The 15,462-nt window shown below is 38.3% G+C and overlaps 2 protein-coding genes across 3 annotated transcripts in view; both read left to right on the top strand.

Annotated features, from left to right (window-relative positions):
• SMS (spermine synthase) overlaps positions 1–9,864 on the top strand; it is a 53,773-nt gene extending 43,909 nt beyond the window's left edge. For both annotated transcript variants that reach the window (XM_051608968.1, XM_051608969.1), the window contains 2 exons: positions 3,568–3,683; positions 7,005–9,864. In XM_051608968.1, coding sequence (XP_051464928.1) covers positions 3,568–3,683; positions 7,005–7,047 — 159 coding nt within the window. In that variant the 3' untranslated portion in view covers positions 7,048–9,864. The remainder of the gene's footprint in view (positions 1–3,567; positions 3,684–7,004) is intronic.
• The window catches only part of CNKSR2 (connector enhancer of kinase suppressor of Ras 2), a 475,055-nt gene that overhangs the window by 397,080 nt on the left and 62,513 nt on the right, over positions 1–15,462 (top strand). The gene's annotated exons all lie outside the window — the stretch shown is intronic.

Raw genomic sequence — 15,462 nt, 5'->3', positions numbered from 1 at the left:
AACTACCTCAAATAGTTTAATGTCAGAGAGATGCTTGTTAAGGAGAGAATTTTTTTTTCAGCATTCCCCAATTTCTTTCACATCAAACTGTTTGATGTGGAACAAAGATTAAGTAAGAAGAGGTGGGTAGAGGAATTTGGTAGGGTTTTTGTATGTGTTGAAAATTGACTGAACAGCGTGGGAGAAAAAAAGAAATTCAGATTTTGCATATTTCCTTTTGAAAAAGTCTTAATTGGTGAGTCATCAGCTTTTAAAGCCTTATTAAACACTGTGTTCAATATTAATTATTGTTTGAGTACATGGTGGCTGTTCAGAGCAAAAAACTTATTTCTCTACCACAACTGTTTTCATTAGGCAGGGGAGTTAAAATGAGTGCAGGTTATTAGATTGATCACTGTATTGCATTCTGGGTTTGGCTCCCTGTGTCTTAATTTTAGTGGTACAAGAACATATAAATAGACACTGTAGTCTGAGTTGATAAAGCTTGTCACTTTTTACAGAAAGGTCTTAATAATAATGAGTTTTCACTAACTTTTTCTTTATTGAAATAAATGTATCGAAGTATTGTAGGTTTGGTTTTATTTTTATTCTTAGCTTTTTGTTGAGTAAAGCCAAGTAATTATAAAAAAAAATTGTAACTGTGCGGAACTAAAAATCCTGTGGTGTGTCTCCTGGAGGAGAGGTTAATAAACAGCTAGATGAGATGTCTGAACCTTTAGGTAAGACATTGATTTGGAGACTGGGGAGCTGTGGGTTTGAAAAGTTAAAATTGCTTATTGGCATGGTTCATTGTTCCTGTAATTTGTTTTCCACACTGTCTGCAGTGATTTGTCTGTTGCTGGAGAGGGCATAAAGGATGAAATACTGAAGCAAAGGGGTGGGAAACTCTGGATACTTTTATCTCATTGTGCATCATATTAAACTAGCAGTGTTCTCTATTTATGACTCAAATTGCACACACAGGTTTTTAGTTTCCTTTCGCATTCAGCCTGATGTTGGAACAAAATTATATGTTTGGTAAAGGGCAGCTAAACCAAATAACTGCTACAGTCCCCTGGATAATAACAGGTTACTAAACAAGTACTAGAGTAGTCTGTTCATTGTTGTGCTTTGTGCAGTTGTGCTTGGTGTTCATCTCTTACCTTTACAAACTGCTGTTTTCTGATAACCAATCCCAAATATGAGATACTGACTATAAGGCACCCCATCTTCCTTCAGCAAATAACCAAGTGCATGTTTGTTATTAGAATGTGATCAAAATTCTAATCAAACATGTTTTATGCAAGTTCTTTTGAAAGAGAGCCTTCAAGAATACAAATTTTTAAAAGATGCTTTGTATAGGATTTTTTTCTAAGTTGAGGTTTTCTTTTATGCATGTGAAAACTTGAGCATGATGATAAAATTTCAGAGGAAGAATATTAGGATGGAATCTCTTCTCACTTTGAAAAAGTATTTTAAATACATGGTGAAAAAAATCCTACCCATAACAAGAAGTATAAAAAATAATTTTAATACCAAAGTCAGAGTGTGCATTATACACTTTGTTTCATTATAGACTTTGTTTCTTGTTACTATCTGATGTTGCTACATGGAAGTAGACCTAGCTGTTTAGACACAAATATTTCAAATAAGTTCTCTGCTTGTTCAGGCTTTACTCATTGTAGGTTGTTTTTAAAAGCACAGGTAGTAGTTGTTGGTCAAACTCACTTAATTCCTTGTTTTGTGTGAATTAACTTTCAGTTGTTTCTGTGAACACTTCATTGTTTTAAGGCCATTTTAAAAAATCTGGTAACACTGAAAAGTTAAACAGTAAAATGCTACTTTCTTAAAGACCATTCTCTTGGAGTTAAAAAGCTTCATAATGTGTTAGTAGAGCAATGCACACATGTGAAAAGTAGCTAGTTTAGACATTTTGGAAGTGTTGAATAAATCCTGTGCTCCCTAGGTCCTAAAGAACTTAACCTTCATTTCAAGTTAGAGGTCTTAAAATACTGAATAAGCTGTGGCTGTAAGGGAGCTATAGTTTTTAATTAGATGTAGTTCTTTTTTCTTAGGTGAGCCATGTACCTTTTTTGCAAAAAAGTCACATAATTATGTCTGTGTGTGTGCATCTATTTCCAGAAGTCATTCTATTTTAGGCATTCTAGAATCGTTTGCCTTAGACTTTCTAATTAATGTCTTTTCTTGCAAAGTTCAGCACTTTTAAAGATCTAAAGCAGTGCTCTGCTTGGAAATGCTTTCTTTGGAAGGCTTTTGGCCTGTCTAGTCACGAACAGAAAGTCATCTAGATACCAATAAGCTGGCTGTATTAGTAAATGATTGTTTCTTCCTTTTTTCTTTCTTTTTTTTTTTTTAAATATATGTAACCAGGCCTTTTTCTGGCTAAGGTATATCCTTGTATTATCTAGTCTAAATTTCATGTGGTCCAAGATAAATAGCAAACTTTGGTACCTTGGGTCTGTTACCATAATTTTGTGGGCCTTTGGCTCCTGTCCTAGGTTACTAGGAGCTGAGTATTCATTAACATGAAAGTTCCCTTTTTGGTTTGTGGTTTTTTTTATTTATTATTATTCTATGGTTTGAAACGTTCTTTGTTCTTTAACTAGAAATGGTAAGATGTGGGAAAGCTGAGGATTTTTATGTTGAAAGAAACTGGAGAAATGCTAGTGGATGCTGCTGTTCTACTAATTAGAAATCAGAATAAGAAAGCAGGCTCTGTCCTAGATCTGGGTAAAAGGCGTTTATACTATAAGCTTGTAAACCCAACCATCAGGGAAGGATGGAGACACACATCTCCTGAAGATGTCTCATGCTGCCACAGATATAACCAGATGTGCACATGCTGTGTCGTCAGGGTGAATTCAACATCATCATATAACTTGTTTTTCTGTGTAGTGTGCAGCATCTTCAGGGATATTCAGGGTCTATAGGTTGAGCTGAAGGCTCCTCGTGAGACTGGTGGAGGTAGAAAATCACAGATCGATTCATCTGGCTGTAATGTGCCAAGGCCTATTAACATCATCTCCCTTTTGAGGGGAATATCAGAATGTCTTGTCTGTGCTGTACCACAGCAACAATACATTCATATTTGGTGGGTCTTTATTTGGCATCTTGTGCCTGGAAAGCTGAGTAATTTATAGAACATGCATTTTAACATTATAAGACCTAGGCAATGTAGTAATTGAGAAAATCTGGATGTTGTAATACTGTTTATTAATATATTTAAGCAATCATAAAGAATATGGTTATTGAGTAGATGTTATATGCAAACAACACATGGTAGTCTGTTTTAAGTGGAAATCCTAATGTAATGGTTGCTTCTGCTAATAAGAAGATAGATAATCCCCCATACTTACCCTTTCCTGAAAAGAAACAAATTGTTGTTTACTGTAGGCAGAATGAAGACAAGCTGTTCAGTATTTGCCTTGTAAATATTAAATATTAAGAACAGCATGTAACTGGTTCTGAAGTATGTGTCAGCCTTGTTTTAATATCAGAATGTACATATTCGTCTGCAGTTTTGCTCGTTTGTTTTATTGTAACTGGGTCTTTTCTTTTTTTATTCAGGGAAACTGTATCAATCTGACCGATGCCTTGACTCTGTATGAAGAACAGCTTAGCAGGCTTTATTGTCCTGTGGAGTTTTCAAAAGAAACCGTGTGTGTTCCCTCCTACATGGAACTGTATCCTTAAAGATGGAAAAAGAGTGCAGAGTGTGAATCAATAAATCAAGCAAGCCTAGATGGCTTGGAGGTAGTGAACTCAAGTGCAAGAAGGCAGTTCTAATTTAAACGCTGGTTTTTTTCATAGCAAATTCACTACTGCAGTTTTATTTTGAGGATGATAGCAATAATTATTTTTTGAGTGCCATAAATTCACAGCTGGTGAAATTATCAGCACCTTTGAAAATCAGTGTATATTTTTGTTAATGTTTTTGAGTGTTTCCAAGTGTATTGTTTATGTGATATAGGATAAACTGTACAATGGGAGTAATGCTGCCTGGGAGTTCTTGCAAGGCTGTATATTCTTTTTCTTTTTTTCTTTCACTAAAAAATGCAAACAAACTTCAAACAGACCAGCATGATGCAGATCTTTATTCTCTGATAGATCTGTTCTTGAACACAAAGCTCAAACTATTGTTAATGGGGGGAAAAAAAGTGATTCCTAGTGTCATTACTGGTTAGTGTTACCGAAAAAATATTCCAACTGGTGAGGTATATATGCTGCTCAGCAACATCCCATTCCTAAAAATAATCCTTCAGATTTTCTTCATTTTGTGGGTGACAGGCAAGTTGCACAGGGAGCTAGAAGTTTCTGCTTCAACCCATTAGCTCTGGAGGGGCATTTTGGTCTCCTGTAGGGTGGTTCTGCTGGCTGTATTTGCCTTGAGTTTTTTAACACTTTTGTGTGATCTCCTCAGAAATTTTTCTGCAGCCTGTTCTGGCTGTCCCGCTCATGACAGGAGAGATTGCTCGAGGATCTGCTTATTCATTATAAGTTAAGCATGTGAAACTCTGCCACAGCCTTTCTTCTGTTGTGTGTGTTCATTTTGTCTCCCTTTTCTGTCTTGAATCTTGATCCTGTTAATGCTATAGTGTGCTGTTCTGGTCTCCATAATGACTGTAACAAGATCCTCGTGTTTCTCGTTATTGTCAGCTCCAGTGAAACTCAGGTTTGATTTTAACATTTTCAAGACAAAAAGCAAAAAGTGAAGGAAGATAAGAAGATCTTTGCCCTTGTACCTTACAGTTTCAGAGAATTTTGTTATTTGTGCCTTTACAACTGCCAGGCCTTAATGCAACATGATTTGAAGTATGCATCCTCAAAAAGTCTTCAAAATGCTTATTGCATTGTTTATTTGGAAGTATGTAAAATGTTTCTAAATCTATTGAGTAAGAAATGCTACTTCATTGCTTTGAAAAATACATGTAAATGTTTCTAGTAAGCTAACAGTTAAGAAATATTTTTAGCAATAAATTTATTAAAACTGTCCATTAAGTAGGTATAAAGGAGCTTGAAAATAAACAGTGCTTAAAGAAATGGGGCAGGCTTTATTAGTTAGCTTTTTTTTCATAATTAATTAACACTGTTATAATGGTGTAGGCACTGGAATGTTGAAGGAGAAGTCACCTTGATCTTTTCAGATTGGCCCAAAATAAGTACTCTAAATGTTTAATTTGGCCTTGGACTTCTGATAGCATTTTACAGGCATTTCAGGTTCAGGTTACTGCTTTTCTTTAAGTTATATAAGGTTAAGTTATATATAAGGTTATATAGGAGTATGTATCTGAATGGAAGGTTATACCTCTTCCCCAAGTCTGTAGTGCTGCATTGGTTTTTTGTGGCTCAGGTGCAGAATCTGACATTTGGCCTTGTTGAACCTCGTACACTGTGCCTCAGCCCATCCATCCAGCCTGTCCAAGTCCCTCTGTAGAGCCTTCCTACCCTAAGGCAGATCAACACTCCCACCCAACTTACTGTCATCTGCAAACTTACTGAGGGTGCACTCACTCCCCTTGTCCAGATCATTGATAAAGATGTTAAAGAGAACTGGCCCCAGCACTGAGCCCTGGGCAACACCACTTGTGACCGGTCACCAGCTGGATGTAACTCCATTCACCACAACTCACTGGGCCTGGCCAGCCAGCCAGTTTTTTACGCAGCAGAGAGTACACCGATCTAAGCCATCTTTAGCCAGCTTTTCCAGGAGAATTCTGTGGGAAACAGTGTCAAAGGCTTTATTAACGTCCAGGTAAAAGACATCCACAGCCTTTCCCTCATCTACTAAACGGATCACTTTGTCATAGAAGGAGATTAGGTTGGTCAAGCGGGACCTGTGCTGACTGGTCCTGGTCACCTGGTTGTCCTGCATGTGTGGCATAATGGTATTCAGGATGATCTGCTTCATAACCTTCCCCCTGCACTGAGGCCAGACTGACAGGCCTGTAGTTCCCTGTATCCTCCTTCAGGCCCTTCTTGTAGTTGGGGGTCACAGTTAGGTAGCTCTGACCTCTCCTCTCGTGCTCAGCATGATAAGAGAGTTCTTGAGAATCTTTTGTCTCTCCTTCCAGGAATACCTCAGAGAACTGTGGTTTGACCAAAGCTTCTTCATGCTGAAGCTGAGTCCATCTCCCCCAAGAAGTGCCATGAAAAGAGCACTGATACAGCTGACAGTTGCTCTGTATCTGTTTCTAGCTCAGTCCAGATGACATAAAGGTCTGCTTTCTGAAAAGCAAATGCCACAGAAGTTTTGAAGAAAAGCATAGGCTAAATTTAGATGCATCTGTTGAGTGAGCATTCAACAGAAACCCTGATGAGGCAATTAGGAGGCAGTAGACATGTCAATCTTTGCCCTGTAAGTTACCTGGACACCTAGTGTTCAGCTACTGAACATCCCAGTATTTAGTGTCTGATTGTGTCTGCCTTAGGTATTCACATATTAGGTAGCTGGATGTCTCTTTCCTAGTCAAGCTGGCTACTTTACAATTGAGAAGATGAGCAAGAGGGATCCCAACTTTGTGAACTTCTGATCAAAATTTTGATCATGCTTGGGCTTTGAGCAACCTTTGGGGCTTTGAGCAACCTGGTCTAGTAGGAGGTGTCCCTGCCCATACCCAGGAGGTTTGGAACTAGGTGATCTTTTAAGATCCTTTCCAACCTAACCATTCTGTGATTTTATGATTCCCAAAGTGCTTCTGTAGTTTATTCAGTGGTTGCAATGCAAAAAATCTTGCTGAAGAGCTAGAAAATTTACAGCAGGAATTAGAAAACATGGATTTGCAAAGGGTTGAAGTGGGAATGGGATGCTTTTTTGAACTGCTGATCCAAAAAGAGGATTCAAGGAGTTTTCACGTTTATGATTTTCACCTACTGCATCTTTATGAGCTACCAGAAGTGTTCAGAATCAAAATGTAATTGAAAAGAACTACTTCCATTATAACTATGTACTGCAAACTTTGCTTTTTTTTTTTTTCTTTTTTTCCTTAACTGCTTATTTTCTCCAGATGGGTATTCTACACTATTTGGAAGAAACAAACTGACATCTGAACATCAAGATTATTTGAGATTATCCTAAATGTACATGCTGCATGGAGCATATACGCCTGCCACGTGCTGCATATTGGCATCTTGAACCTTTAAATTATATGCTGTAGATGATCCTGAAACTTAGTCATGCTATTGATTGTGAATTCTTTAAATGTTTTTTATTGTTATTTTAATTTAAAGCAAATGGAAAATGTATATTTTGATGAGCTAGGGTGTTATTTTTGAAAGTCAACTTAAAGATGAATCAGCAGCAAAACTACATAGCTGCTGAATGCACTGAACCTTTAGAATGTGATCCTTTTTATTTTTTGTAGAACTTCACAAACTGATTGATTAAAAAAGACATCTTTAGCATTTCATCCCTGAAGGGTGGTCCATGGAGTTTGTTTCAGGTTTTGTTTTGTTTTCCACCAGATTTTTTATCTATGGTGCTTTTTAAGGGTGGAGAGAGGTTTTTTTGTTTGATTGTTTAAAATGAACACCACAGTGCTCCCATATAGCGAAGAAGAGCAGAACTAAAAAATAAAAAGAAAGAAAGAAAAAAAGGCTTCTATAAGGAAACCCCAGATTATTCACTGCAGAGGGCAAAGTCTTTCATTTTGCTTATTTACTATAGTTTCATTCGTCATTGCTGTAATCTCTTATGCAGAAGAATCGCCTTTCACCTCATAGAATTCTTTAGCTGCTGCCACATGATGTGGATTTTTGTATGGATTTAACAGTAGGTTATAGAGGCACTTTGAACTTTATCAGCATGAAAATAAAGCTGGTTTTCAATCCCACCACAGTGCAAGAAATGGAGTGTAATGAAGTTCTTGTGGGCATACACTCCTCAACCTTAAGGGAAGCACTAGGTTCTTGAAGAAGAAAAGGTTGCTTTAAAGGGCAAAGAAGTGTGGGTGTGATCTAGATTCATGTGCACCACTATTGAATGTTTAGAGGCAAGTATGTACCTTTCAGTAGGGTAGGTCCTAATCAAATTGCCACAGAATGACCATGTTGTATGGGGCTCTTGCTGAATAAAATTAATGACCAGTGTAAAAATCAGTGGAAGTTAGGTTGCATTGTAGTTTTGTTCTGAAAGATAAAGCATTTTTCTTTAAGTGTTTTTCATGTTGTCTGAAATATTATATTTTTGTAAGAATGTGCTATATACTGACTAAAACTTTGCTTTCAGTGTTTAAAAGATCCTGCTTGAAAGGAGATAGGAAGGATATAACCCTTCTGTGCATCTCTGTACATTTCCAAGATAGAATAAAAAGTGCAGTATTTCCCTAAACACTGTAATCCTGAACCATAATGATTTTGGTTTTTTTGCCTTTAACACCTAGTATCAACATTTTCTTAGTGTTATTGAGTTGATTTACCCCCCCAAGGTACTGTTAATGAAAACAAAACAAAAATAGCACTCCTAAGATCTGTTTTCTTCAATTACACATAAATAAGAATTTTAGTGCATCCCATTAATTGTTTATGAAATCTGAGTAGCCTATGTGGTATTCCAGAGAAAAACATGGAAAAATTTCCTCTTAACTCGGTGTACAATTATTTTTGTATTGTACAGTTCTGCTGTTGAAATGCTTTCAGTTTGGAGAGGCAATAGAAATATTCATCAGTCTTACTGTGTTAAATTATTACAGTTCATGTTAATTCTTTAGTATATATGGGGCACATTACTTCCATGACATACAGCTTGTGCATCCGTAAATACTCCCAAAGAGCAGAGCCTGCCTCTAAACAGAAGAGAGAAGTGTCTTGCCTTTCTCTGAGTTGTTTTAGCTCTGTTGTATACATCCCAAAAAAATAACTTGGTGTTATTGCCTATGATCTAACAGTGACCTTTCATTTATGTTTCAGGACTGCAATCAGTGTATTGTATAGCTGCAAATGAATGCAGATGTCCTGTAAAGTTACATGTATCCTTAACTTTGCAAGCATGGATAATGCCATTGATTCCTGGTGTGATTACTCATGTAGGTGGAATTAAGCACACAGACATCCACTAGGACAGGGCTTACAGCATATTTGTTCCTGAGTGAGACTGGTAGATGTAGAAATCAGTCACAAGAAGTGGAATGACTTTTTTTTTTTTTTAGCAAAGAAGCTTATGAACTGGAAGATGACTTAATATGCTTGCTGTACCAAGGCTGGCACTTTGCCTCAGTGTCGCTGCACAGGGCTGGCTGACCACAGAGATGTTGGGTGTGCAGGGGTGTTCTGCAGTCACTACCTAGAATGACCAGGGGACCTGAATTTGATGCTGATAGGTGAGAGGCAGCAGTGCTTGCAAGTTGTTCCTTCTCAACTGATACAGCGTAAAGAGAGTTGAAGGAATTATGTTTTTCTTTAAACTTTTTTCTAATGTAGTTTTTTTTTTTTTTTTTAAAGGGATAGATGCAGTATAAAGCAAATCAGCAAACACTGAATGTTATATTAAGTTGTTGATTCTGGGCAAATATATATACAGTGTCAGTCTTTATTTATTTGTTGCAGTAGTTTAGGGTTTTTTTAAAAGGAAAGCAAGTCTCTGTTAGAATTTTCAAATGCAAACTGCTATAGCTGATCAGTTTTCCGTATTTAAGGTCAACTGGGAAAAAGCTATGATTGCTCCACCATGTATGCAAACAGTTCCCCAGATATGGTTAACATTAGGATTTTCATAATTATTCTTGGCACTAAATGCTGCTTCCACCTAGAAATGTGATTTGATTATTTAAAAACTTGATTGATAGTAGTTTGTGCAAAAAGAAGACTGCTGGCATTGTATCTACTGCATCAGTGCAGTGCACATATTACAATAAAGGTACACTATTATTACTTGTGTGTTTGAATTGTTAAATACATTGTGGATTCAGTGTTAAAACAATAGAACTGATGGGTATGATGCTTACCATTGTACCTCTCTTCCTTATCGCCTAACAAACATAAAGGTACTTAATGTTCCTTTTATTGAATATCTCTTCTGTCTCTCTCAGATAATTAAATTCAGTTATTTTCTTTATAGTGTGCACTCAGATAAGGTACTCTGTAGTATGGAACAGCACGCTGATTTTTGTGATGGGGAGGATCACTTGAGGCTTCAGTTATACTTGCCTAGAAGGAGTTATTTTTCTGTAGGGTAGATTAAGTGTGAACCCTTTGGAGGTTTGTAAGAGTAAGTTTTTCTGCTGAAGTGACAAGTTGGCTTTGGGTGCCAGTGTGACTCATTGCATGGCATACAGAAAAGATAGTCATATGAGAAATAAGAGACATCAGGAATGATGCAAGCTTTGGCATAGAAGTTGAAGGAAGAGGCTGAAGGACATGAACAGGATGGGCATTTTGAAGAAGTTACCTTGGGGTGTGATTCAGAAAGTCTAATAATGTCAGACAGTGAAAGAAGAATGTGACTTCTGAAAGAGATTTTAAAGAGATTTACATATATTCCAGCTAACTGGAAAGGAGAAGTATTTAGATCTGTCCTAAGTACGATGACAGCAAATGGCTTGGTGGTTGGGGAAAAAGAAGGGGGAAGGCTTAATTTTTTTGAGGAAAAGGAAAGTCTCATGTACAGACTTTGAGGGTAGAATAAAAAGCAATTGTTAAGAGCCTACATGCATGACAGGGCAGATAGGTATGGCTTGCTTTTTTTTTTTTTGCTGTTAGGAGTCTGAGGTGTTGACAGTATGCTGGAAGGAATGAAGGAAGGGGACAAGTGAGAAGGAGAAGAGTACTCAATTTCTTATTTTTATTTAGGATTAGGACACTGCAGATGGTGTTGCCTGAGGGTAAGAGGAAGAAGTTGACAAACCTTGCCTGCAGGAAAAAGGAGTAGTTGGAATCATTACAGGAGATGCTGAGGGAACAAGTGAGAGAACTAGCAGAGAAAGTGAGTGCAGGAATGATTAATAATAACACTGAGCAACATATTAGTGCCTTTTCAAAATGTGTGATGCTTTAAGAAGTGAGGCATTAAAAACATGGAATGAGAATGGTGGAAGGATGCGAGAAATGATTAAGTTCATACAGTAGTCTTACATTTTGGTGAACTTGAGCTTCAGAAGTAGAAAGGAAGGAAGGAAAGAAGAGGGTGAAATGCACTTCATAGTTGGAAATACGATGACAAGTACTCCTGTGCAGTTTCAAGGGAAGAAGAAGGATGCAGGAGCAAGAGCAGTTCAGATAGGAAGGAACTGGGGGAATGAACCAGGAGGAGGAACCAGAAACAGGACAGCACAAGTATGCTGGGGATTTGGGGAGCACATTGAGACGTACCAAAAAAGTGCCAATCACACTGCTTTGCTTGTCTTCTGTAGATACAAGGTAAAAGGAAGAGAGACTGGACATGTCTGGGTTTTCTTTACTGAGTAATGATTACAAGATGGCACCTAAATATTTTAGGAGGAAAAGAAAGTAACTCCTGGAAATGAAATGGTAGCCAAAAGGAAACACTAGCATAGACAGATACTCAGGAAAGCCAAAGGAGATGGAACTGGATTTAACTGTCATGGGTTGTTATTGTGAGCGTGGAAGTGTGGAAGGCAGAAACATACCAGTGTCATCTCTGCTGTCTTCAGCTCTTGTAATTGGGAAATGAATCAGAACCAGCAAGTGTAAGAAAACAAAATAGAACAGCATTGCTCCAGCCATTATAGGGTTTTTCGCCTGACTTCAAAGTGCCTTAATTATAACTTTCATTATATCTTACTTGAGATGGTAATAAGTTTTATTGACCTCAGTGATGAGTGCACAACATAGCGTGCCGTGTTGCCTGTGCAGCACTATTAGTATGATTTACTTTGAAAGACCCAAATACGAAAGTATTTTATTGATGTAGAATGGTAACATCTTAGTATGAGTAGTCTTTGTATCTACAAATAGCTGCTAACGTTATCTAACACTTCCCTCTTTAACTTTTCTTTAGTTAATTACAAAACTGATGGATTTGCTTGTTAATTACAAAAACTGATGGGTTTGCTTCTAAAAATTATTATATTTATTCTGTACCTTGTCCAAATTCTCTTAAGCTTCACACTGGGACATCCTGGGAAATTACTTCCTAGTGATTGGCATCTCCTGTGATACCTTGGTGTTTTTTCAGGCATCATGTTTCTGACAGTTCACTGTTTAAAAGCTCAGTGAAGACTGACAAGAGTAAAGGAAGATGCACTGACTTCTATTTTTAAAAAGATTAGCATCCTTTTAAATTTTTTTTTACCTGTGACACGTAGTAAAAAAGTTTCTACTACCATTATAAAATTATTACTATATATATAACAGTTAAATACTAGGTGAGGAGAAGATATCTGCTCACAATTTCTAGAGTTGGTTTTGAGACAGCCATGTGCCTTAAGAAGTTACAGTTGAGATGCACTTCAATTCTACTTATTTGAGATTTTGACCTTCTGCTTAATGAAGCCCTGTGTACCTTTACCTCTGTGGTGGTTGGGATCAATGCCACACCTCTGGCTATATGAAATAAAGAAGGCTATATGAACATGCCTAAGACTGCAGCAGATACTAGAAAGTGCTAAGGAAAGCAAATACAATCTCTCTGGCCTCTACATGCTGATACATGAACACAGTAAGTTACATGACAACATGGAGTGTGGGTATCTTGTAGTCATGCAGATAACGTGCATGTGCTCTGCTGTTCAGGAGCTGCATCAAGCAGATACTGTTGCCTCCAGCAACAGCAATGGCTGTTGACTCACTAGCCTTGAGCTTTGGGCACACTTGCTATACTTAGTGTGTTTCATGTTGAGTGTCCAGGTACAAAGTGAGCTCAGGGAAGACAACCACATCTCCTGGGCACCTTATAATCTTCAAACATTGGTGGCATGCTGTGTCTTCACTGCATATTTTTCGTTGTCCCAGACAACATATGGGGTGCAAGCTAGGAGCTGCTTAAGGGATGTCAAAAGCAAAAGGCTGACCCAAGCTAGCCCAAAACCTTAATGTACAGCAGGTGGGGCCAGCAGCTGGTGGACTGCAGTCCACTTACAGATAGCAAACCACTTGCTTACCCTATCACGTTGAATCAAGACAGTCCAGGCTGTCACTTGTGTGTACAATAGTGGAAAACATGAAATGGCAGTGTCACATTCCAGAACTTCCCTTCATGATCTATACCAGTTCTGACAAAAATTAGCTTGCCTTAATGTAGAGGTGCCTTACATCCTGTGTGGAGCCCCGACTGTGTGTGAGACATAGAGAACTGGCCTCTGACTACAATCCAAAGACATCAACATGTAGAACATCACTGTGCTTGTGTGCATCCCCAGCCTGTGTGCATGCAGTTGGGCCCTTTTTCTCTCAAAAACCCTTTGCTGCATAGAGTGGTAGGCTTACTGTGGGTGCTCTTTGCATCTGGACAGTAAGACTAAAGCACTGGACATATTGGGCCAACTCAAACACAAGGGGCAGTGCTCACCCAGAAGCCTCCCTTCCAGGAGTGCCAGGTGAATTACAGAGGGGAAATGGGAGACAGAGCTGTAGGACAGGGAGAGGGACACAAATGAGACTTGTGGCTGTGGGTAGGCTACTGTTCTCACCATAAGGCAGATCTGTAGCCCACAGACTGTGTGTGGGTTCCCTGCTGATAGGGGATGGATGAGATAGCCAACACTGGATGCTTCTGGAGATTGATGTGCAGGCTGCAGGAATGCCTTCCTGGAACATCTTCAACATAAAAGAAAATAGAACAATACGATACTTTAAATGTGAGTGACTTGGGAAGTCAATGAACAAGACTAGAGGAATTTAGTGCTCTCAAAGGTAAGCAGAGAAAGACAGCCTCATTCAAATTGAGTCTTAACCATTTTTTACTTTCTGACTGAGTAGCCTGGATGCATGAAAATATTGAAAACTTTTGGAAGATTTGTCCATAATAACGTTAGAACTAGCTCAAGAGAACAACCAAAAGAGTTGAACCGCTGCCAAAGCCTTTCTGATGTAGCATGTATCTCTAGTCTATGGGTCACGCTAGAACTATTGTAAGAGCCTCCTCACAGGACGAACCTAGTAGGTTTGCTGGGACCAGAAGGTGCAGTCCCCCTTGTTCTTTCTCTCTTCGAACTTCTATTTCTAGATGTGCTGCAAACGCACATGAATATACAGAGATGTATGAAAATTTAATTAGCCATAACTTCTCAAAGTTCAAAAATATTTCAGACTTCCTTGACTGACTGGAGTGTTCTCTAAAATCTATTCAACCGAGTTCCTTCAACACTAGCAGCTTGCATGAAGGGGTTGCTGTGAAGGCATTTCATCTGGTAGCTATGCCATGTCACAGCCATTTTCTCTACACTCCCACCTCTTAATTCTCACCTTGTATTAGTTCCTCTGCTGTGACAGTTGCAGCTAGCTCTCCTCTGGCCATGTGGCAAACCAATTAGGTTAAAAACAAGCAGATTCATGAAAAGATGGGGAGCTCATGTCACATCAGCTACACTGCTGGAAAGAATGGATGAAACATCAGTTTAAAACAGACCTATCTGGTTCATTGTGTTGCCAGACAAGCTGTTGTGCTGGCAGACCTGAGGGGTGTGCAGGCATGGGAACTGGTGATGGGGGAGAGCAGGTCAGAGGAAGCTGCAGGATAAGGGAGAAACGTTCAAAGTAAAAGCTGTTGCAGCATCGTAGTTTAATCCTGCTTTAGAGTTACAGGGGAGGAATTGTTAAGGGAGTTACCCCTTGTTTGTTTTCTTGTTATTTTTTCTTTGATCCCATCTACTGAATCATTTATGGGTCCCTTCCACCTTGAGATACTCTATGGTAATAGGATTTCAGTCATCCAGAAGCTTCAAATTGTTTGAATTTTTGGGAGCAGGTAAAAGGTGACCCAGCAGAAACCACATGTCACTTTGATCTAATGGAAATTGAGAGCTTTTTCTGTGTTGATACCCTGCATGTAGCTTTTGTAGAGTGTGTTGTTTTTCAGTTACCTTTTGCCATGCATGCCTTCAAAACTTTTAAATAAAGTTTTGTTTATTTTAGCAATTTTAGTCTCCCATTTTGTTTCAGGTAAATGGGCTGAATTTGTTCTCTTTTCTGAGGTTAGGTTAAAAATTATGATTACCAGAGCACTTGAGTTTTAACGTTTGTTTTTGTTGTTTTGTGGGGTTTTTTTTCCACAAGGGGTTTATTGTAAAAAATACATGGTCAGCACCCATTTCATGCAGCATTAAGCTTCCTGGCTGTTGGATCTATTTTGCTGGGTTCTTCAAAGAAAGAAATGCAAGACCTATTATTTAATTTTATTTTTACTATAGGCAAGATCAGTAATGTGGTTTTAGATCCATATGAGACAGAGTAGTATTCTATGTTATTGCAAAGGTAAGCAGTTGCTCAGTGAACTACAGCTGGAAAGAAGCTGTGTGGGCCACAGCGAAGCACTCCAAAGTTATTTCCTTCATCTAGCTGAAGCGCTTCTCC

The sequence above is a fragment of the Apus apus genome, chromosome 1 (assembly GCF_020740795.1).
Source record: "Apus apus isolate bApuApu2 chromosome 1, bApuApu2.pri.cur, whole genome shotgun sequence".
Lineage (NCBI taxonomy): Eukaryota > Metazoa > Chordata > Aves > Apodiformes > Apodidae > Apus > Apus apus.
The sequence above is the reverse complement of the archived record's forward strand: the minus strand, read 5'-3'. Positions and strand labels throughout refer to the sequence as shown.